Genomic DNA, 23,176 nt, shown 5'->3' on the forward strand with positions numbered 1-23,176 from the left:
ACGAAAATGTAAGGCAAGGCGGCGGTGGCGGAAGTGTGTAGTCAGCGGGGAGTCTTTGCTCTCCAGCTGATGACGCGGCGTAGCAAAAACGGGAACAACGCGACAACAAGCGCAGTGGTTTGCGATTGAGCGGTAGCGTGTGGCGTTTTTCGTTTTCCAGTGGAAGCAAAATAGACTCCCCCATCTCCGTCTTTAATAGTGACATTTCATTAAAACTGGGATTTCTGCATTTTTAGAAAAGCGGTGTGTTCCCATGTAACGTAGCAGACACAATGGTTTGCAAGCAATTTTGTGTTTACATTTGGGCTACGAAGGTAGAAGTTGATAGTTTTTATATAGGAATTTGGCTTGCAATCCAAATTGGGCTGATTCTCATTCCAACTTCCGATATTAACAATTACTATATTACAGAGCTTTATCGTCAGCCTTACTGCATTTAGGAAATAAGCTCTGCATCGACTTCTTCATCATTTAATGTGTTTTATATTTGTTAGTATATAAAATAATTGTAAAAAGACAAAGGTTAACTTGTAAAAAATATTTCTGCTAGAGTTAATAGTGTTCAGAAAAAGAAAAGTTAAGTATATTTTGGTTTTGCTATTCCTGCTGAGTGCTTCTCTGCTGGAATAGGAAGGGAAAATATATTTTGACCAAGTTGCATTGTGATTTCACATTTTATCTATGACCAGTTCTAAAGTCCAACTTTCAGGAGAACATGTGCTCATATTTAGTCATATTTGTATCAATCATTGACTTTTTTTTCTGCCTCCACTATTAGATGTAATAGGGAAAAAGGTCAACTTTCAAAGTATACTTAAAACATGTTCATGAATTCATGTATTCTAAGCAGTAAGTGAAGCCCAGAATGGGACTCTACATCCTGGTCTGGAACTTAATACTGCTAAAAACAAATGGGCTTCTATATATACACCTAACAATAGTTCTATTTCCTTTTGGGAAAAGCCATTTAATTTTATTAAACATTACAACATTAAATCGTTAAAACAGTAAGATAAAAAAATTAAAAAAAAAGATAAGAAAAAACAGCAATAAAGTAACAGTTCAGTGCAGGGGTGGGTTCTACTTACCTTTACTACTGGTTTGCAACGGGCTCGCGCACTCGCTTCTGCGCAGATTGCCAATGATGACATACGGGGTGGTGGGTGGGGCCTCCCACAGGTTTTACTACTGGTTCTTGCCAACCAGTCTGAACCGGCGGCAACCCACCGTGGTTCAGTGGTTCAACACTTCACTATACTTCTGTCTACCTTTGTAGTAGAATGCTACATAATTTCCCCCCAAAGTCATTATATTATCACCATTCCCTAGATTGAATATGCAATTACTTGTTTGGTCCAGTAGTTAAGGCACCTGGCAAGAAACTATGGCACTCTGACTTGTAGTCCCGCTTTAGGCATGAAAACCAGCTAGGTGACTTTGGGCCAGTCACATATTCTCAGCGCAACCTACCACCCAGAATTATTGTTGGAAAAATAGGAGGAAGGAGAGTTAGTTATATTCGCTGCCTTGAATTATTTCTAAAAATAATAAAGGCGGGATAAAAATAAACAATAATATCAGGATTTGTGTAATGTTCTTGTCTACTGTTTTCACAAATGTATAGCATATCCATTTTTTTTATTGATTCATATTCTTGGCTATTTACTTTTCCTCAATCTCAATCTTTAATATGCCAGATTCTCATCGAGTGACCTGATAAGATATTGACTTCTATTACCCATCATGGTTTCAGTCAATCAGGACTTCAGCATATTGTCTTTCAATAAGATAATGAAAATACAGATTTGGTTACCAACCTTAATTGCATTTGTGTCACACATAGCATTCCTTGCTAATGTTACGGATAATGCTAATTAGTTTAATACAGTAGTGAAATTCAAAATTTTTACCTACCGGTTCTGTGGGCGTGGCTTGGTGGGCATGGCAGGGGAAGGATATTGCAAAATCTCCATTCCCACCCCACTTTGGGGCCAGCCAGAGGTGGTATTTGCTGGTTCTCCGAACTACTCAAAATTTCTGCTACTGGTTCTCCAGAACCTGTTAGAACATGCTGGATTTCACCCCTGGTTTAATACATTCTTTGGGCAGAATGCCCCAAATGTAGGAAAAGCCCAAACAAATAGAGTCACTATTCTTTGCAAGATGGGAACTCTAATCTAGAGACTATCTTGAAAGCCAACATACTGTTGCTCTCCACCAGTTACAAGGTATGCACATTCAGAACTTGTTTTATACAGTGAATTACATTCTGACATTGCAGTAATAGGAAAACTAAATGTTCATTATTAAGAATAGTGTAAATACTTGTTCGCTAATAGATTGTATCATTATCTTGAAGCTATATAATTACAGTATACATTTAGGAACTGAAAATGTTTGACTCAATAGTTGTTTTTAAGAATTTAAAAGTGTACCCAATAACATTTTCTCCATTTCTTTATAGGAATTACATTAATACATCAAAAATGAGCAATTTGGAAGAAGCTGAACTACAACTTTCTGAATTAGATTTACTTTCTAGTATGTTTCCTAATGAAGATGACTTTAAGGTGACTGATCAGTTGGCTTTAGCAGAACTGAAAGATTATGTTGGAAAATGTACTTTAGAAGTGCCATCTTCGAAAATACAATTCATCTTATATTTAGATGTAGAAACTCCTGATGAAAATAAGGTAATGTATCCTTATATCAAAAGAAAAGTTCACAAATTGATTGCTAGTAGAATTTAAATATTTTTTTAACTTTTAAAAAACTTCTTTCTAGGTACCACTTACTTTGTGCTGTGCTTTCCCATTAAAATATCCAACTATTCTTCCAGAAATCACTATAAGGTACATTTTGATACATACAGGATAAGTAGGCTGAAAGATGAAATGCAGTATAATTTTAATAGGATACTATAATTCTCATATTGGTAAATAGAATGATCTTAGTTACATAATATAATCTCAAGAAGAAAAATATGTTGTTAAATTCATATGATCTGAAAAGTACAATATAAATCTAATGGATTTTCTGGAACTGTAATTCTTAATACTAAACGTGAAATGCATATATTTAATTAATTTGATTTTATTAATAAATATATATGACTTGGACCATTGCAATCTTCAGGACCATTTTCTTCAGCTCGCATTATATGATCTATTCAGGAAAAGTTGCATTGGGAACTAACCCTCAGTGCTTAATCACTGAAGTTAAGTTCCCACCTTTTTATCTTTGGGAAACAGTTGAAGATTGTGCTCTTGCCCAAGGCTTTAGGAGTATATTTGAAAGATACCATATTTAAAAAGAGTTTAATATTCATTCTTTAATTGTTAACCTATATAGAGCTGTTCAAGTAAGCAACATAGAAATAATTGTAAATAAATATTGGCATATTACTGAGATATAGGAATGCAAAAGATGGCAAAAACCATACAACATTTGAAGAGTTGAGTAAAGATGCAAAAAGCAGGTATATTATTATTACTATGAATGTGTGTGTGTGTGCATATGTGTCTGTATTTTATATCTGAGTTGCCTTATCAGTGAGAGGGGGAGTATATACCATAAGTTAACAAACAAATGTTATGAGATATGCTCCAGTTGATCTTGATTGACCTATTTTGAACCTTTCTGAATTGAGCCATACTTTCACCATTTTTTTTTTGATTAAGCATTTAATATATTTCTTCCTGTTGTCTGAGATACTGTGAAATATAGTTAAGTAAGTTTTTGCATGCATTTGACTTCAGCTGGCAAACTGACTTTTAATTAGTGGGCACCTGTGGGCAATTAGATCATTCTTTACTCTTTGGTTATAACATCTCTTGCTGCATTTATGATTAAATGAACACTTTTAATCTACATCCAATCTGTTACTGTCAATATAAAACAGTTAAGTATAATTGAGAACAAGTCTTGCTTTATATCAAAACAGATTTTTTAATTTTTTTACTTTATCTGTACTCAAAATGATGCCCTTTTTTAGATCTCCATTGTTAAGCCGATCACAGCAAGCTCAGATGAATGCAGATCTCATTACTTACTTGAAGAAACATTGTGCTGGTGATGTTTGCATATTAAATGCAAGAGAATGGGTTAAAGACCATGCTGCCATGTATATAAACAAAGGACTGTCTACTGTCTACTGTCTACTGTTGAGAAATCAGATTTTCAGAAATCAGAATGTATTCTCACTAGACTCTGGATTTACAGTCATCATATATATAACAAACAGAAAAGAAAACATATAATTGATTGGTCTAAGGAACTCTCTCTTTCTGGATTCAGCATGCCTGGAAAACCAGGCATCATTTGTGTAGAAGGACCACAAAAGATGTGTGAAGAATTTTGGGCAAGGTAACATTTTTATCAAATTTCTTGTTCTCTAAGTAACAAAGGTATGAGTTTCTAATTTTGCTTGACTGATTCGGAAATATATCTTATATTTATTTGCATTGGAGAGAAGATTCTGTTTAGCAGGGTGGAACATTTCCTTACAAAGAGATTGGATCGGAAAGACATTTTTTCATTCAATTTGTAAGTTGCCTAACTCAAGGCAATTATAATAATACAGAATACAAAAATAACAGTAAACATGAAATTAATTCTAAAATTCTTGGATGCTTTTCCAAAAGCAGAGATATTGTGGGTTTAAAAGCAGTTATTAAGGAGAGCAGTTTTCAGTGTGAGAATGGAATAGAAGACATGTTTCCTTGTGTACATAAAGTTTATGATAGCGGGAATAAAATTTTCTCCTATGAACTGTTGTCCCAGTGAACATTATCTATTGATTTCAATGGAAAATCATTACGGTAAGTGTAACCTATACTTCCTGTGCTTCAAGAATTTATAATATTCTCATTGTGTTTAGAATAAGAAGATTATCATGGCAGCGAATTTTAATCCGTCACAGAGAAGACATTTCCATAGAAGGGACTGAAGCTGAAATGGAGAAAGAAAAGAAGTTTTTGATTTTTGAAGAAAAAATATTTGATGCACATGGTGCTAGAGGGAATCACATGGATTTGGGACAATTGTATCATTTTTTAATTGACAAGAGTTGTGGTGAAATATTTCAACTCTATTTTGGAGTTGAAGGACAATAAATTAAGGTGGGAAAAGCATTAAGGATCTAAACTAAGGATGTAGATTTTTTTCTTTTTATTTTATTGAAAGAATAGAATTCTAAAAGTTGTATTTTATACTTGAAAAATAAATCAATGGAATTGAAACTGGATGCCAGAAAATGTTATTTGCTTTGGTAATTTAAGTAAAGTTTCTGGATATATTATCAATACTTCATTGCTGTTTGTACTTCAGAAATAGCAAAGTTCTGTGCTTATATTACTCAGGGATAGAAGAAATGGCTATGTACGGTATCTGACCTTGGTTAAAATTAAGCCTTTTGCCAGCTTTACATTAAAAATATTTTAGTTCTCTTATAGTATTATGTGGATAAATAGTTCAGATTGCTATGAAATTTGTTTGCATTGCAAGATGCTTGAACATGTTCTCTGGAACACTGGCCAGATGTTTTAGGACTTAATTCTATCTTGAACCAAGAGGTGCAAGTCCTTTCCGTTAGCTTGCAATTGATCAGGATTCTACTGAACAGCAGGTAATACATTTGCAAAGAACTCCATGATTCACAGGTGTATTCATGAATCTAAACTGAAAAATTACTTCCAAATCTACACTGTGCACATTGGGAAAAAGATATGGAAAAATAGGATGGCAGTGGGGATACTGACTTGATTGATTGAAGAAGATGAATTTCTAACATATTCTGGGCTTTCCTGGATCAGGAGTCCCTGTGCTCAATCATTCAAAGGCCTGGTCATCTCATATCTGACTACTGCAAGGCGCTCTACATGAGGCTACCCCTGAAAAGCATTTGAAAACTACAACTGATGCAGAGTGCAGCAGAACGGGCAGCTTTTGGGCCCCCTAGAATTGCCCATGTTACACTGAAGTTTGTGAGCTGCACAGACTGGTAGTTTGCTTTTGGGTGCAATTTAAGGTACCTATAAAGCCCTGCGTGGCATGGATCCAGGTTACCTGAAGAAGCGTCTCATCCCAATGGGACAGCCCATTCCATGTGTGCCAACAATGCTGTGGATCCCGTCATTCAAGGAATTTTAGCTGGCAGAGTCCAGAAGAGCCTCCTCTGCTCTTTAAAATAACTTGCCCACCTGGGGTGAGACCTCTCTCATGCTCTTGACTTGGGTCTGAAAAACCTGGCTCTGCCAGTTGGGTTGGGGGGCTCTCATGCTGGAGGTAGTTGATAGACTAATAACAGATCTCATCTCACCCCTCCATTCCTTGTTCCCTCCCTCTCCCTCTTCTATCTGCCTACCTACCTACCTACCTAATTGCAACTATTTACAATTAAAATTATAGACCTTTTTCGTTTGTGGTAATTTTTCACTTAAAAAAAATCTTTGCTCAATATATTTTTATCCCTGTATTGGTTTTTTTTTTTTGTTTTTTTTTGAGGGAGAGGGCTTTGTGGGTTTCTGTCAATGTTAAAAATATTAAATGAATAAAAAAAGTTATCCTAAATAAACCTGGGCATATATCAATAAATGTTTTGGCTGCATGTTTTTTTAAATCTCTAGACAATCGTGATTTCCCCCCCTGAAGAACTTCTTTTGAGCTTTCTCATAAAGAGAGCATAAATTCTGTTGTTACCACAACATACTGCAAATGCAGTAAACCATCTTCAGCAGTGTAAAACGTAATTGGTACCGATTGGTGTACAAGCGTAATCAGTCAGAAAGGGGGGGGAGGATACGTAGTTACCAAAAAGAAGAGCTGACCTAAAACTATCATCTTAAAAGTGGCAATTAATTTAGAATAGTTAAAGTATCTACCAAGAATAAAAGCATCTTTTATATAAAAGCATCCGTCGAACTTCTTTCAGTGATTTCAGTAAATTCAGTAACTAGCTCATCAGCAACCACTCCCTCCAGCGCGTTCTGTCCCCCCGCCCCCACTCCCCACGTGGAATACTTTTTGTATCCTTCCCTAAACTGAGGGAGGAGCACTAAAGGGGAGGAGCCTCCGGACTTCGGCGTCCCTTCCGCCATTACCTTTACTTCCGTTTAACCCGGAAACAGCCTTTTTCCCCCTTCCTGTCCGTGGGACCAACTCTAACCCCTGCCCTCTGTTTTCCCTTTCCTTTTTTTCAAGTTTCTGACGACGTTGCAGGCGCTATCATGGGAGGCAAGAACAAGCAGCGAACTAAGGGCAACGTACGGGTAAGCGAGTTGATGCCGCCGGGAGTGGATTCGGTATTTCTGGAGAGGGGCCGGGTAGGCTTGCCTTTCCAGAGCTTTCGAACACGGAGGAGAGCTTTGCCTAACTTCTGGCTAAATAAAAAAGCAGCTTATTCCGCACCAAAAGGGACGCTGTCTCTAGACACTAGTTTTAAAGGTGTTGCTTTAATTGTCGCTGGCAATTAAAGGGTAGCATCGGTTAGTGACTTCTCTAACAAGCCTTCGCAGGATTCTCCTTGCAAGTTTATTTTCCTGTATGGCCAATCTCTCCTTTTAAGGAATACGAATTGCTAAGGATGCCTGAACTTTCAAGAGGGGAAAAGAACCAGTAATATTTCGGATTCTAAAAAGTAAATGGTTCGGAAGTGTTTGAAATGTCAAAAAATGAATTCAGATAACAAATTATTCCCATATGGCGTTGGCTTTCTTGGTTGTGGACGGTGTCATATGCACATTTTTAATGCTGTATGTATACCCCTTTCTATTTTAAATAGTTAGGGTTACATCCTTGTAGTTAGTGAATCTTGCTGTGTCCAGAGTGCCTTGTGTGAAAATTGTCAAACATTTAGTAGTTATCTTCTCAAAACTTGATGCACGCTTACTGATTCCATGTTTTCTGTGGCAGATACTGTGAATATGTCTGAACTGTTGCTTGTTTGTTTTCTGTTAAATCCTAAATATTAAGTCCTAACAAATTCTGTTAAGTCCTAAACATCCTAAATATTTAAGAATGAACACTCTGTAGCATTGTGAAGGCCATCAGAGATTTAAATTGTGGTAGAAATCTTAACTTTGCTCTGCAGTAACATTTGTTCAGATATGCTTTTTGGAATTCATTCATAAAGCACTGTTAAGTAACACCAGCTGCCTGCAATTACTGCAAGTTCAAATCTCACCAGGCTCAAGGTTGACTCAGCCTTCCATCCTTTCGAGGTAGGTAAAATGAGGACCTGGATTGTGGGGGCAATAAGCTGACTTTGTATAAAAAAGAACACTGCTTAGGGGGAGCCGAAAGCCCTACTAAGCAGGTATATACAAAAGTATGAAGGCTATTGCTTAACGCATTGTAAGCCGCCCTGAGTCTCTGGAAAAGGGCGGCATATAAATCGAACCAATAAATAAATAAAAACTCAAAAGTGATGAAAATAGGAAAAAAGTGGTAGATGAAGATAGGAAGAAGGAATGATGGTTAGGAATTAGAATATCAATTTATAGTGTATTTAACGAATGAGAAGTTCATTCAGAAAACCATCCAATTCTGATACATAGTTAATTTTTTAAATATAGCATTTTCTTTGGGAATCAGTTCCGCTTGTCTATATGTGTAATTGCCTTCAGAAATATAGGTGTTGACAGCATGGGAAAATTTGGTGACAGTGTATTAGTAATAGTTCAATTGTAAAATTGACATCAGATATTAAGTTGCCTTATATTTTGTCAATGAGTAATGACAAAATAATTAATCTAATGTAACTTAATTTACAAATCATCCAATTACTATTTTACTTTATTGTTACTTTATTGTAAATTAATTTTTTAATATTTTGTAAGCTTTAGCTTGGTTTTTTTTGGGGGGGGGAGATAAAACAGTATTATTTGCTTTAACAATGTAAGGAATCAAGAAGCAAACCATAAAGTTAACAATTTGATATATATGTCGCCTTGAGTTTATAAAATAAAGATAGCATATAAATAATTAAAATAAAAATTGCAGTTTTGGACATAACAATGATTCCCGAGGAAGTTTGTTTAGGATTTTACAATTCTGAAACAGCAGTTCTTTTTCTCTCTTTCAAATATAGCCTTCTAGCAGTGGAAGAACAGCTGAACTTCTAGCTAAAGAACAAGGAACTGTTCCTGGATTTGTTGGCTTTGGCACCTCTTCAAGTGACCTGGGATACGTTCCTGCAGTTCAGGGAGCTGAAGAAATAGATAGCCTTATAGATGCTGATTTTCGTATGGTGCTAAGAAAACTTTCCAAAAGAGATGTCACAACCAAGTTAAAAGTAGGCTTGTTATATTATATTTAGAGGATCATTATATATTTACTTAAAGGATTAGTAATTGCTGTAACATTTTTGATGTTTTGTTTGTTTGTTCCTAACATATTCCTGCAAGCGCAGGGGTCTCTTTTTTCATATCAGTTGAGTGTTGATCCGTTGGTTGCATCAGAAATTGACTGACTGGCTTGCCACCCAAGCCTGATGTGGACTGAAAGAGAGTGACTGGCCCAAAGTCTTTTAAGCTCAACTTTTAAGGCTAAAACGGGGCTAGAAGTCACAGTCTCCTGGTTTTTAGCTTGGTGCTTATTCATTAGATCAAACTGGCTCTCAACTATAATATTTTTGATCTTATAATTTATTTATAATTTGTATTTTTTTTAAAAAAATAATTTTATATTATGTAAAAATAAAATATCAAAAAATAAAAGCTGAAAAATAACACACACATACACTGCATATAAAAGTCATTCAGCCAAGTTTTTAAACACACTTGATTGCATGGAGTATCATTGTTCTACTCTTCCATTACATCAGTAGAAAGCAGTTGAAAAACAAAGTGAATATTTAGCAATATTTCAAGGTTTTAAGCCTAGATTAAGTAATCTTTTTTGTTCTTTCCCATGCTAATCTAAAATTCCTCATTTATCACTTATGGTCCCAGATTTTAGATATATAATTCAGTATCGCATTATATTTTTACAACATTTTTTGTTATGCCATTTTAATAAACTTACGGATATTAAACCATGACAATGGGGCAAGGAACTTCCTGTTAGAGCTTGACTAACTTAAAAAGTTATAAAATTATTGTATAAACTTAATAAATGTTGATATAGAAAATACAGTATGTGTTATATGTATTAAATCAATATAATTGACGTACATACATCAATATATAGCACAATTATACTATTTATATAACTGCACATTTCACAGTGGTAACCTTGTTCAGAATAAGAAATTGTGCTCGGGTAGGGTGAGTTGGAGCCTGGAGATGGTTGTATTGTATTGTATAGTATTGTATTGTATTGGAGGAAAGTGGCTGAGATGCCAGGTTTTCCTTTAATTTTAAAGCTGCCAAGAGTTGTGCTTCTTAAAATAGGTGGTCATAGAAATCTAGTAAACTAATAGATTTTTAAAAAAAATCAATACTGTCTTGTACACACAGTATCAATTGGTAAAAATGAAGTTTTTTTTAATAATCACTATAACAGAAAGCATATAATAGTGGATAATCATCAGCTTTGTTTTTTTAAAAAAACTTAATTATTTTTAATTTTAGGCTATGCAAGAATTTGGGGCAATGTGCAAAGAAAGAGAGACGGAGATTGTTAAAGGAGTTCTACCTTACTGGCCTAGAATTTATTGTAAAATTTCTCTTGTAAGTACTGAAATTTATATTTATTGGAAGAGCTTGAACCAAGCCTGCTTTTAATTAGCTGCTGTAGTGGTCAGAGATGAATGCAGAGTTCTGTTGTACCTTTGATATGTTCTGCAAAAAACTTTGAATTAGATAAAGCAGTGATAATGCTCCAGTGTGATATGGAAAGCCACAGAAAATAGGGCATTAATGTTATATATATTTTAGCTGTAAGATATGACTCAATAAAATTTGCTTTAGAGAAATAGGTAATCTAAAATTGTTCATATGTATAGTGAAATTATATAATTATTTTTGTACTTGCCAATGTTTATGGTAGGATCATGATCGCCGAGTCCGGGAAGCAACACAGCAAGCTTTTGAACAGCTTATTCTGAAAGTCAGAAAACATTTAGCTCCTCATTTAAAAAACATTATGGGATATTGGCTTATAGCTCAGTGTGATATTTACTCTCCAGCAGCATCAGCAGCAAAAGAGGCATTTGAAAAGGCCTTTCCACCAAGCAAACAACCTGAAGCCTTAATGTTTTGTAAAGATGAAATTTTAAATGTAAGTTCAAGTTTGTATGCTTTTTAATTTTTGTTAAATATGTAATTAAAAATTAACAGAGAAGGCTGTGGCTATCTAAGGAAATCCAACAGAAACAATTTTTTGCTTTTATACTTGCTAGATGTTTTCATAGTTATCAAGTGTCCAGTCATTGCCACTTTTTAAAATGATGATGCTTTGTACTTTTGAGTTGTCCTTATGGCCTGGGACTTCCTGGATGAGTCCATGCAGTTTTCCTGTCAACAATTTTGCCATTACCTTCTTTTTACAGCTGAGATTGGCTCAAAAGCATCCAGTTGGTTTCACGCTTGAGGCAAGACTACCACTCACAGTCTTCCAGTTTGTTGCATGATGCTGTAGACTACTATTTTAAATATTATTTAAATCATAATAAATACATAAAATGATAAACGTTAACCTTAATTAATAATTAACCTTTTCTGAGACTACAATAACTTAAGTATAATGTCAGTTAAGATGTATTGCAATTCACACATACAATGAAAGAAAACCATTCTTTCTGAAATTATTTTGAATTTATTATGTGAAACTGAAATTTAGTAATAATATTTTATCTTCTTTATGTATGTTCCATGTATATGTTTGTATGTTACATATTTCCCAACCTGTTCATTTATTTGGCTTTTTTCTCTGGGTGGAGTGCTTTAGACATAATTATTAGATAATCTTTTTAAGCAGAATAAATATGCAAAGTTCCACTTATTTGGATTTATACCATAATAATTTTAAATTAAAGAAATGTACATTTGGCATTGTAATACTGCATTCTTATTCTTAAAAAAACCATTTACTTTTTATCTATAAATTGAGTATTTTTCCATTTAAGGATATCTGACTATTTTTGTCCAGGTACTACAGGATAATCTTTTGAAAGAAACTCCTGATACACTAAGTGATCCACAGTATGTACAGTATATTTTAATTTCTTTGGAAAAATAAATTTATATTAAGTATTTAAAAAGATATTCTTGAAATAAAGGAAATGAAAAATGTTGAAGGTCTATCACGTTAGGTGACATGAACTATTCTCCCAGTTAAGTTTTCTTTTTTGAGACCTCCTCTAGTAGTTTTAATAGATGGAAGAGATTTCTATGCAGAGAAACGTCTTCTGGCCATTGGTACTACTGGTCAGAGCTTAAGTCTCTCTTCAAAATGAAGGTTGTTGCCTTTTCACATTAACGAGAACTGTGTTGTTTCTGCACAGTAAAAAACCTTGTTAACAAGAAGGTTGACTCTGCCATATTTTGATATCTTGGAATGTGCAGGTTTTCTAACTGTGTTAATAAGAAATGATATGTATTAGGGTGGTATGAAACTCCAATTGCCATTGACGTGCACTCAATTCTGTGACTTTAAACCTGACAAAACGGAAATTTTGGAAGTTTCCTATTTGCAGTAATAATAGATCTGTGTAGTTGATACATACATACAATTAAGATTCTGGTTTTCAGGATATGGGTGTGTTGTCTTTAATGGGATTTAAAATCAAATATGAAAAAATATAGTGAAATTTGAATTTGTAAACCATGTTCCTGTGTTTTTTATTCAGAGCAGTTCCAGAAGAAGAAAGAGAAGCCAAGTTTCATCGAATTATAACTTCTTCTTTATTATCTTTAAAGAAATTGCTTTGTATGATGCCCGATAATGAGATTAAATCATTGGAAGAGAGACTTAAGACACTTCTCTCTCAAAACAAATTTTGGAAATATGGGAAACATAACATAGCACAGGTATCTTTACCATTTTGCTTTCCTCAAAAAATTATTCTGAAATATAATAAAGTTAAAATAAGAATCTTTACTGTATGCATGAAGACTTTTTTTTGTTTTAAACACAAAACATATGCTTCATATTTACTGGATTTAACTGAAAAAATTCTTTGAAAAAACTCATTAAAATAACATCTAGCATTATTACAATTTTTAAACTGGCAATATTGTTTAAAATCCTTTAACAATGGTGATAAAGATTGCATTCCAATTTCCTAATGACTAAGTAGTATCTTACATCCCAACTCCTCAAATATTAGTCCTGGATAAGAACTATTTATGTGAAGAAGTTTTGAAGTATTAGTTTAAATGAAAGTACAACTATTATAATTATTAACATAGTTTCATATTTTTCTACTATATGTTATTTTAAAATGCTGCCTTTATTTTAAAATGCTGCCTTTATTTTAAATAAATCATGAAATTTGAGAAGGGAGGTGAAGACTGCAGATTTGGTTTTTAACTGAAGTAGTTGCTAAATTAGAATTACTTGATTGCAAGTGGTCTTATGACTTTATTTCAGCTTTCCTTTGCTTTACAATGTCACAAAATATAATGGTATGTGGGAATGACCTTGGAAAGCAGGGCAAAGGGAACAATCAGATAAGGCAATTTAGCCAGCAGCAGGAATATGGGCAGGGTAAGCAGCTCATAAGAAACTCTTCCTAGTTTCTTCGGCTATAAAGGATGTGGGAGAGATGTCAACTTGTCAGACTTGCAAGATTTTGTTAATGTGACTACAGAATAAAGTAGAATTGGTTCATCTAGCTATATTTCTGGTCTGGTCTACTTTGCAGGCTGACGGAAAGATATGATCCCAAACAATTGGGTTAGCCCAAACAATAGAGAAAGTTTCTGGAACTCAAAAAAGAGGGAAGAAACAGGGCAAAAGGGCAGATTGTTTAATCCTTCCCTCCCCCTCTCGCCCCCCTCCCCCCCAGAATGCTCACTTGGTGCTGCAATAATTAACAAAAATAGAATTAATATTTGCATTTAGAATCACTGTAGAGGAAAGAATTGGAAGAGAGTAAGCAGGCACATACATAATGGGGAATATATTTCAAAAGGAGTTCTCTAGCATCAATGTTTCCTTGCTTTGGAGGCAAACAAAAGCCTTTAGTATGAAATGGATTAGGGTCTTATGGCTCTTAGAAAATGGCTCATAGAATCAGGATTGGTAGTTGGTTTTCCATAATAATTTTAAGTGATTGTTATGGTATAGAGATAGTACAGATAGTCTTCACTTAACAACCACGATTGGGACCAGCAACTCTGTCACTAGGCAAGCAATTGCTAAGTGAAACGTGTCCACAATGGACGTATGACATTACTTTCCATTCAATCATTAAGCAAGTCACTGTAAGTTATTAATGAGACATCATATGATTGCAATTTGTGATTTTATTGCTACCTTCTCAATTAACTTGTTGGAAGTTGGTTGTGAAGCACACAAAAGGATGCTGCAACAATTATAAATGCCCACTGGTTGTGAACCACCTGAATGTCAATTATGTGGTCATGAGGATAGTGCAGCAGTCATAAATGCAAGGGCTGATCATAAAGTTTTTCAGCATTGTCATAACCTTGAATGGTTGCTTAACAGGATAGTCATTAAATGAGGTCTACTTGTACAGTAATCATATCAACATGAAAATATTCAGGTTTCCTCTTGTTTCTATTTTAGGTTCGTTCGGCTTTCTTTGAGGTAATTACTACTTTTTGTCAACATATTCCTGAGTCCATGAATGAAGAAGCATCAAGAGTTTGTCCAGCTGTTCTTCTTAGCATTGATGATAGTGATGCTATTGTATGCATTGCTCTTTGGGAAGCTGTACTTCATGTCCTTACTACTATTGAGGTAATCTGGAAGTCATTATGTCGTTAAGTCATTATACATTGAAATAATTACTTAACTCATAGGTACCTTTCAGATTATATATATATATATATATATATATATATATATATATATATATATATATATATTAATCATTTTTATTTTATTGTATTCGAACTATTAAACTACAAACTCCAAAAAAAGAATAAAATACAAAAGCAAAATAAAATTTGACAATACACAAAAAAGTACAAAAAAAGAAAAAAACAAAACACATACACATAAATTGTCCATCTGAATTGAATACTGATAAATATACTTCAAAGATAATAACTCCTTCCCCCTTGAGAAGCAAGCATCCCACAATTTATAAATTTCTACCACACTGTTTACCCAAACCAATTAGTTTGACATCTATCTGCTATCTAGATACATAGTTGACAGGTAAAACCAACAGCTAAATTAAATTTCAAAACCCTCTGTTAACAGTCTATTTATTGTATTTTACTTGCAGAAAGTCCACAATGGCTTCTGGTCTACTTTAAGTCATCACAATCATTGCTTCTGATTCGTTCAGGATCAAATATCCTCAATTGGCTAATAATAATAAAGCTTATCCTTAAGATAACAGTTGGATTTTATTCCCTAAAGTCATGAAGTCTCTTGTATATATTTCCATAGCATTTGTTGTACCAAAATGTCTCCTGTAAATTGTAAAATAGCATCTCTTAACATATCCTTTCTGATTAAGTATAATAAATCCATTTTCCAATCTCCTTTGATCTTCTTTGAACTCTGAAAAAGTCGAGTTCATCACCAGTCATTTCTATCAACTTTGAGTCTTTAAAATCCATACCTTTCTTGGAGTTCTCTAATCAACTTGTATTTTCCAAGTCAACCTCATCTTTCAGGTCTGCCAGCAGCAAATTACATTCCAATATGTCAAGTTGTAAATCTTGTAGCGCATCTGATTATCATCTTTGAGTTGATTTAAAATCATAGTTACTTTATCAAGCTTTTTATCCAAATTTTCAAGTTGAACTTCTAAGTTAGAAAGTATTCTGTTTCTCCAACTTTCCCAAAAAGCTTTATCTTAATATATTGCCCGCATTTTGACTATATTTTGATATAGTTCGTAATACTTCTGTAGTTAAACTTCTACAGTTGAAACTTTTAGAGTTGTAAACTGTTCCTCTCAAAGACACAAAAAGCACCATAGCAAATTAGCTTTAAAAAACATTAAGAGATTTCCCAGCAAAAAATTTCTATCCAAAATTTTTTTTTAAAAAAAGACAATTTTTTAAAATTTATAAAATATAAAATTCCTGTAGTGAAAGTTCAATAGAAATGTAAATCAAATCAGCTCTCTTTCACTATCCAAAGTTTGTCATGTGTTCCATTTGGAAGAAGTGGAAGTTATTTATGGCAGTCAATAAAACAATAAAAAGAACTTTAAAAAGACACTAAGATTCAGCAGGGGGTTAAATTATTCAGCATTCCCAGCCAATTAACATTTGAAAGTAAAAATAAAAAGGGAAATATATATATATCAAAATGTGCTCTTAAAACTCAGGCATTCTTAAAACAGCAGGCAGCAGAAGGAAAAGATGGAAACACAATTTTCTGACTACTATCACTGAGAATTGCTACTTTCAAGGTTTTCTTTTCAAGTAGCTATTCACAGTTGACCAAGGGTCATCTTAAGTCATTCTTAGTAGCTCACTTTCAAATCTGGGAAGTCTACTGCCAAAGAATCATCTGGAAAAAAAATTGAGACTGCTTAATGAATAATCATATCTCAGTTTGACTATGTTTTTATCTAATACAGCCAACATACATTGACTTTTCACTGATAATTTGGCAGAAGTTTTAAATGGGTAGGCATTATCTTTTCAGATCAACATTTTAGAAATTTTCCCTTATGAACCAGTATAAATATCTTAGTTATGGATACCTTAATGTTTCTGTCTTCAGATAATTTATTTAATATCAAGATAAGGAAGTAGGATGGTTCATTTTCAGTATCTAGAAACTAAGTATTCTTTAATATACTGCTTTACGTTTATTACTCTGCAGGATTGTTGGAGCCATGTAAATGCAAAAAAAGGAGTTCTACCAAAATTATGGACAGTGCTTCAAGAAGGAGGAAGAGGACTTGCTACTGTTATATATCCTAATATCTTGCCATTTATTAGCAAGGTGCCTCATAATGTTGCAGATCCAAAGCTGAATTATTCAACAACATTCTTCACTTCTATAATTAAAGGGTATGATAATTAGCTCATGCTTTTTTAATCAAATAATGGTTATGTGTTTAAAGTTTGTTAAGTTTATATTTTAAGTGTGTGTGTATGTGTAGATAGTATTTGTGTTTTATTTAAAGGGAAAGAACAAGAAATAGTTGAATTTGAAAGCTGCAAATACTAGGTCTTCTGAGAATTGTAATGAAACTGTTGAAATAATATTTTGATGATGATATTTGTAAAATTTCCTCCGTGTAGCATTTTTTTATTTTGTTATGTTTTGGTGCTAATTTTTCAGTTGCTGCCACTAAAAACACCCTATAAATCTAATTATTGACTATAGCATTATTTAATCCAATGTGAATATGGAAATTAATTTAATTAATTAATTGGTAGAAATTAATTAATTAATTAATTCCTGCCTTTTTTATTTTTACAAATAAGTCAAGGCAGTGTTCATTCTGATCCTTGATCTTCTGTTTGCTTAGGCTATTCACCGAAAGAGCGATGGTTTGTCGTTCAGAATCTTCAGCAATCATATCAACTTTTATGGAGTGTTTACAATTTACAGTCCTACAGAATATTGGTGAAGAAGAAGAAGAAGTTAAAATACAAGAAATGCTTATAAATATCCAGGTATGTTAGCATGGCAAAAATAAAATACTGGATTATCTTTGAAAGTTTTAATTGATTTTTATATTAATACTAGATTGTTGAGTTTAGTTTGCACCAAATATTAATGGTTTGAACAGTTTCCAGTTGAAATATGCTCTTATGAAGCAACAAAAATGTTATCTGAAAAAAACATGTTTTTCATAAAATTTGCTTCTGTTTGCTCCTCCTATTAAAAATTTCCCCTTTACATGGCAAAGAGGCTTCTATTTTCTCTAATTATATTATTGTTGGATTGTACACAGCATCGACCTGGATACAGGTAATCCTTGATTTAGAACCATTCGTTTAGTGACCGTTTGAAGTTACAATGGCACTGAAAAAAGTGATGTATGACTGTTTTTCCCACAGTCACATGTTCACAATTCGGATGCTTAACAATTGGCATGTATTTATGACAGTTGCATTGTCCTGAGGTCATATGATCCCTTTTTATGACCTTCTGACAAGCAAAGTCAATGGGGAAGCCAGATTCACTTAACAACCCTGTTACTTACTTAACATCTGTAGAAATTCACTTAACTTTGTCAAGAAAGGTCACAAAATGGAGCAAAACGCATTTAACAACTGTCTTGCTTAGCAACAGAAATTTGGGACTCAAATGTGGTCATAAGTTAAGGACTACCTTCACCTACCTATTCCCTCTGTCCCACTTCTGCTCATGAGATGAACTTTATTCATATGGGCTTGTAAAAAATAACTAAAAATAAAAGGAATATGCTGCATAGGTTGAAACAGTTTTCAGAAAAGGTATTAATACATGTTGAGATTAAAATGCATTTGTTTTTTTCTTTACAGTTAATTCCTCTCATTGATACAGTAATTAAAGAGCCCAAGTTACAAAATGGATCTTTGTTTTATGAGATAGCAGACATGCTGAATGTTTGGAAAACAAAAGCAGAAATAACTAATGATGATAGAACATCCATCACTTTTCAGAGAATGTTATCTAACTTTTGGGATGGCCTTTCAAATATATGTGTGGGACATGTTGCTGTAATGGATGCAGATGAGAAATCGTTGGCTGCTGTGTCTTCTTTGTTGCAAATTCTTCAGAACCCAGAAAACAAGATGAAAACAAGTAGAAAAAAAGCTGTAAATGTAAGATTTGTAGAAGACAGAAAAGTTGAAATTAACGCCGAACATGAGAATTTTGTTGACATGAGAACTAGCAATGAATCCAGTAATGTTATTCATGAAATTCATAGGAAACATACTTTTCCTCTACAGAATGAATCTTTAGAAGGTTTAGTTTGTAAACTTTCAGAACTAAGCATAGGGTACACCAGCCAACAGACATCTGACCAACACTTAAAGTTCCTCTCTGCTCTACTCAGCACCTTTGCTTCCCATAAAGTTTTCCAGGTGCTTATAGAAGAAAGCGATGATGTTCAGTATGAAAATCCATCTATTCAGTTTCTGCACGAAAAGTTAATTGTTTGGCTGAAAGAAGATTGGAGAAAAGAGACAGACTTCCTGGTTGATATTTTATATAGCATTCTCCATTGCTGCAGCAGTCCCATAGAGAGGGAAAATATTCTCAATGATTTAACAAAGGTACAGTTTTCTTATGCAGTAAATTGATTTCATTAAATTTGTTTTAATGCATTCTGTTAGACTAATTAGAGTTTGGAAGAGTAACATTTGTACTTGCACCTTGGTAGCTATGGCTTATCAAGTAACATGCATAAATGTCTTAATATTTGGAAGTAGAATTGCATTAGGACAGTTATAAAATACTTTTAATTATCCTTTAAAAGTATTTGTTTTTTATCTGTTACTAATTTTGCTTATTTATTCATTTCCTGGTACAGTTTATAATCAGTTATATATTTTAAACAATATCATTAAGAGCAGCACAAACTCCATCTTGCTAATCAGGGAAGCTGCAAATCAATTAGTATTGAAGTCCCACTAAAATCAGTTTTATATATCAAACAATGTATTTCCTAGGTTTTGGATGGTCAATTAAGAGAGAGCCAACATCTGTCTTCTGAGACATAGTTTCACACTCTAGGTATTGTGAACATTCAGGTTTTTGTATATTTTCACTGGCCATACTTTCTGATAAGAAAAATAAAGTACTATGCTTAAGGGCGAAGATTAAGTTTTCTTCAAGTACACATTTTCTGAGATCTAGTTTCACCACAGACTAAAGAGTCTGTGGTGAGGCATACCCAATGACACTAGATCTCATGCAAATCTAGCCTAGTTTTCATGTTAAATAAAACATGTTATGCATGGGCCATATGTATATACATATTTCTTCAGAAAAGTAGTAGCAATACCAATAGCACTTAGACTTATATACTGCTTCACAGGGCTTTACAACCCTCTCTAAGCAGTTTACAGAGTCAGCATATTGCCCCCAACAATTTGGGTTCTCATTTTACCCACTTCGGAAGGATGGAAGGCTGAGTCAACCTTGAGCCTGGTGAGATTTGAACTGCCAAATTGCAGGCAGCTGGCAGTCAGCTGAAATAGCCGGCAGTACTGCACTCTAAACACTACGCCACCCTACTACTCAAGACTGTGTTTACAATATTAAGTAGAGCTATGCAGCTGTCTAATTTGTACAGCAAAGGTGATTGAGAGTGTATGTAGATGAAAGTGTTGCACATGTTAGCACCTCCTCAGATCAGATAATTATTTTTCTGAGATTGTGCAGCTAATTTCAAAGCCAGGAAAAAGCAGATGATTTTAAAGGAGTGGCCAGTAGGTATAACATCCATGGCCATTCATTCCCAGATTTCCTTTGAATCCATATCCCTCTCTAATATTACATGATTCTGGGAAATTGTCCAGTTTTGTTGTCATGTTTTAATGTTATTTCTTTTTCTTTTCAAGATGGATCTAAAATGGAGTATTCTTCTTCAAATAATCCAAAAGGTACATTCAAATCCCCTCTCCCACCCCCCATTTGCATTTGTATTAGTCTGGGATCCAGAGATGAACTAAGTTGCATCGGTATACATGGACATTTTAGTTGTTCCTTCTACTTATGGCTTGCTGGGTTACTGTTCTGTTGGAGTGAATGAACTCAAATTACTTGGTAGCAAAACCAGCTGTTTCCCCACATTGGCCTGTTTGTGGGTAATTTTTCATTGCATAAATGTTTCTGACTACCAAATATATTTGTCTTATTATATTAAAGTGACTGTTTTGGTTACATATTATATAGGTAGATGATTTGGAAATAAATGTTTAAGAAAAATTAGATGAGAACAGCCAAGAGTGCATTGCTTGATTTTTCTTTTCTGCTGCACCTCTGAGAATAGTGAAATGGAAAGGGAATACATCAATTAAAAAGAAGGAAGTGCAAAGTATTATCTTTTCCATTTAACCTTCAAGACAGACAGAGAAGATAGCTGATAGTGACATTGGGTCAATCATTTGTCCCAACCCACCTCACAAGGGTTGATTCCTTTCAAGATGGAACATTTTAAGTATCTTTGATTTAACCAAGTCTTTAAACTGAATATTTAGTATTTTTGATTATAAGTATTTCTCTGCCCGGGGGGAGGGGGGCAGGCACATGCGCACATGCATATCTATCTATCATCTATCTATCTATCTATCTATCTATCTATCTATCTATCTATCTATCTCTTGATCTTACCTTTTATATATAATGCTTTTATGGATCTTATTGATCTGATACTTTGAAGAGTACATGTTTTTTTGATGCAGATTTTTATAATAAACCAAGAGGTATATTTTGAGATTAAAAGACTAAACAACTACTTTGAAAAATATTTGTGTACTTTCTAACCCTTAGGCTTGTTCAAGCTCTGAGAAACATTCCTTAAGTTCTACATGGCTAAAAGGAGATGTATTAGGTGAGAAGCTTGTGACTCTGGCCCATGATCTGTGTAACATCAGCTTGAAGATGACAGTAACTTCAGCCGAATCATTTCATTCAGAACAATGGACTCTCCTAAGCTTGGTATTATCTCAGTTAATTAAAAATGGTAAGTGGTACAGACTTTTCTAATGAGTAGTAGACTTCTAGGAGAATTAGAAGGCTAGCTTGCCATGGATAGAAAATTTGAGGCACTGGTGTAGATACGTTAGACAGTATAGTATTTATCATGTGTGCTAATAATAAAAAGCCAGAGTTTTTTTCAGGACACTAAAAATGAGGACTCAGATAGTAGTAGAGATATGACGGCCGTGGCCAGGGGGGCCTTTTATCAGGTTCGCCTGATTTGCCAGTTGCAGCCCTTTCTGGACTGGGACGCCCTGCGCACAGTCACTCACGCCCTTGTTACCTCCCGGTTGGACTATTGTAATGCTCTCTACATGGGGCTCCCCTTGAAGAGCACTCGGAGGCTCCAACTGGTCCAGAATGCGCCCGCGTGGGTGGTTATGGGTGCAACTGGTTGTGCCCACGTGACACCCCTCCTGCGCGAACTGCACTGGCTCCCAGTGGTCTTCCGGTTGCGATTCAAGGTGTTGGTCACCACCTTTAAAGCGCTCCATGGCATAGGACCTGGGTACCTTCGAGACCGACTTCTGCCACCAATAGCCTCCCACCGGCCAGTCCGCTCCCACAGAGAGGGTCTCCTCAGGGTGCCATCGGCCAAGTCATGTCGGCTGGCGACACCCAGGGGGAGGGCCTTCTCTGTGGGAGCCCCAGCCCTGTGGAATGAACTGCCCCCGGAAATTCGTAAGATTTCTGACCTCCGGGTATTTTGCTGCGCACTCAAGACCCTGTTGTTCCGCCAGGCTGGGTTAGCAACATAATTTTAAATTGGATGTTTTAAATTGGGGGATTTAAATTAAGCCAAATTTATTTAATATTTTTAAATTATTTTAAATCGATGTTTATTCTGTTTTTAAATAGGCTGTACACCGCCCTGAGTCCTTCAGGAGAAGGGCGGTATAGAAATAAAATTATTATTATTATTAGTAGAGCTGGTGGTTTTATGATTATGTAATGTCTCTTTTAATCCACAGAGTCCTTAATTGGTGAAGTTTATGTTAAAAGAATAATTGACAAACTTCAAGCCGCTCTGTCAAAAGCTAAGGATCTTTCAGAAGCTGGAAATACAGAACTATCAGTGTCTTTCATCTGTGACATAGCCTCCAGTTTTTTCACTTCGGTTAAAGGATGTTTAATGATGCCATCCTCTGAAGATTTATTATTCACTATTTTCCAGTTATGTGCACAGACCCAGGATATAACACGTTTATCAGGTACAGTTGCCTTGTATGTATGACCAATTCCAAATCGATTTTTTGGGTATATTTCTTATCACCTATTTGTAACTAAAAATTGCAAGTTCATATATATATACATACATACATACATACATACATACATACATACATATATATATATATATATATATATATATATATATATATATACATACATATACATAATAATATACATTTATATATACACATGC

At 34.4% G+C, this 23,176-nt stretch overlaps 2 protein-coding genes across 2 annotated transcripts in view; both read left to right on the top strand.

Annotated features, from left to right (window-relative positions):
• Positions 1-5,240, top strand: RWDD2B (RWD domain containing 2B). Its single transcript, XM_070942633.1, is given in 6 exon segments — positions 1-243; positions 2,465-2,693; positions 2,785-2,852; positions 3,995-4,148; positions 4,151-4,365; positions 4,880-5,240. Coding segments are annotated over 5 exon segments (879 nt in total). The 5' UTR covers positions 1-243; positions 2,465-2,486; the 3' UTR covers positions 5,115-5,240.
• A 1,910-nt stretch (positions 5,241-7,150) lies between these two features.
• The window catches only part of LTN1 (listerin E3 ubiquitin protein ligase 1), a 31,622-nt gene continuing 15,596 nt past the window's right edge, over positions 7,151-23,176 (top strand). Inside the window, exons 1-13 of the mRNA XM_070942634.1 lie at positions 7,151-7,268; positions 9,089-9,292; positions 10,572-10,670; positions 10,990-11,220; positions 12,091-12,143; positions 12,791-12,971; positions 14,695-14,868; positions 16,924-17,114; positions 17,579-17,726; positions 18,561-19,319; positions 20,610-20,651; positions 21,541-21,733; positions 22,722-22,961. Of these exons, the coding sequence (XP_070798735.1) occupies positions 7,227-7,268; positions 9,089-9,292; positions 10,572-10,670; positions 10,990-11,220; positions 12,091-12,143; positions 12,791-12,971; positions 14,695-14,868; positions 16,924-17,114; positions 17,579-17,726; positions 18,561-19,319; positions 20,610-20,651; positions 21,541-21,733; positions 22,722-22,961 (2,557 nt within the window). The 5' untranslated portion in view covers positions 7,151-7,226. The remainder of the gene's footprint in view (positions 7,269-9,088; positions 9,293-10,571; positions 10,671-10,989; positions 11,221-12,090; positions 12,144-12,790; positions 12,972-14,694; positions 14,869-16,923; positions 17,115-17,578; positions 17,727-18,560; positions 19,320-20,609; positions 20,652-21,540; positions 21,734-22,721; positions 22,962-23,176) is intronic.

This window comes from Pituophis catenifer, unplaced genomic scaffold (genome assembly GCF_029215685.1).
Source record: "Pituophis catenifer annectens isolate HBS135680 unplaced genomic scaffold, rPitCat1.0.hap2 SCAF_4, whole genome shotgun sequence".
In the NCBI taxonomy this organism is placed as follows: domain Eukaryota; kingdom Metazoa; phylum Chordata; class Lepidosauria; order Squamata; family Colubridae; genus Pituophis; species Pituophis catenifer.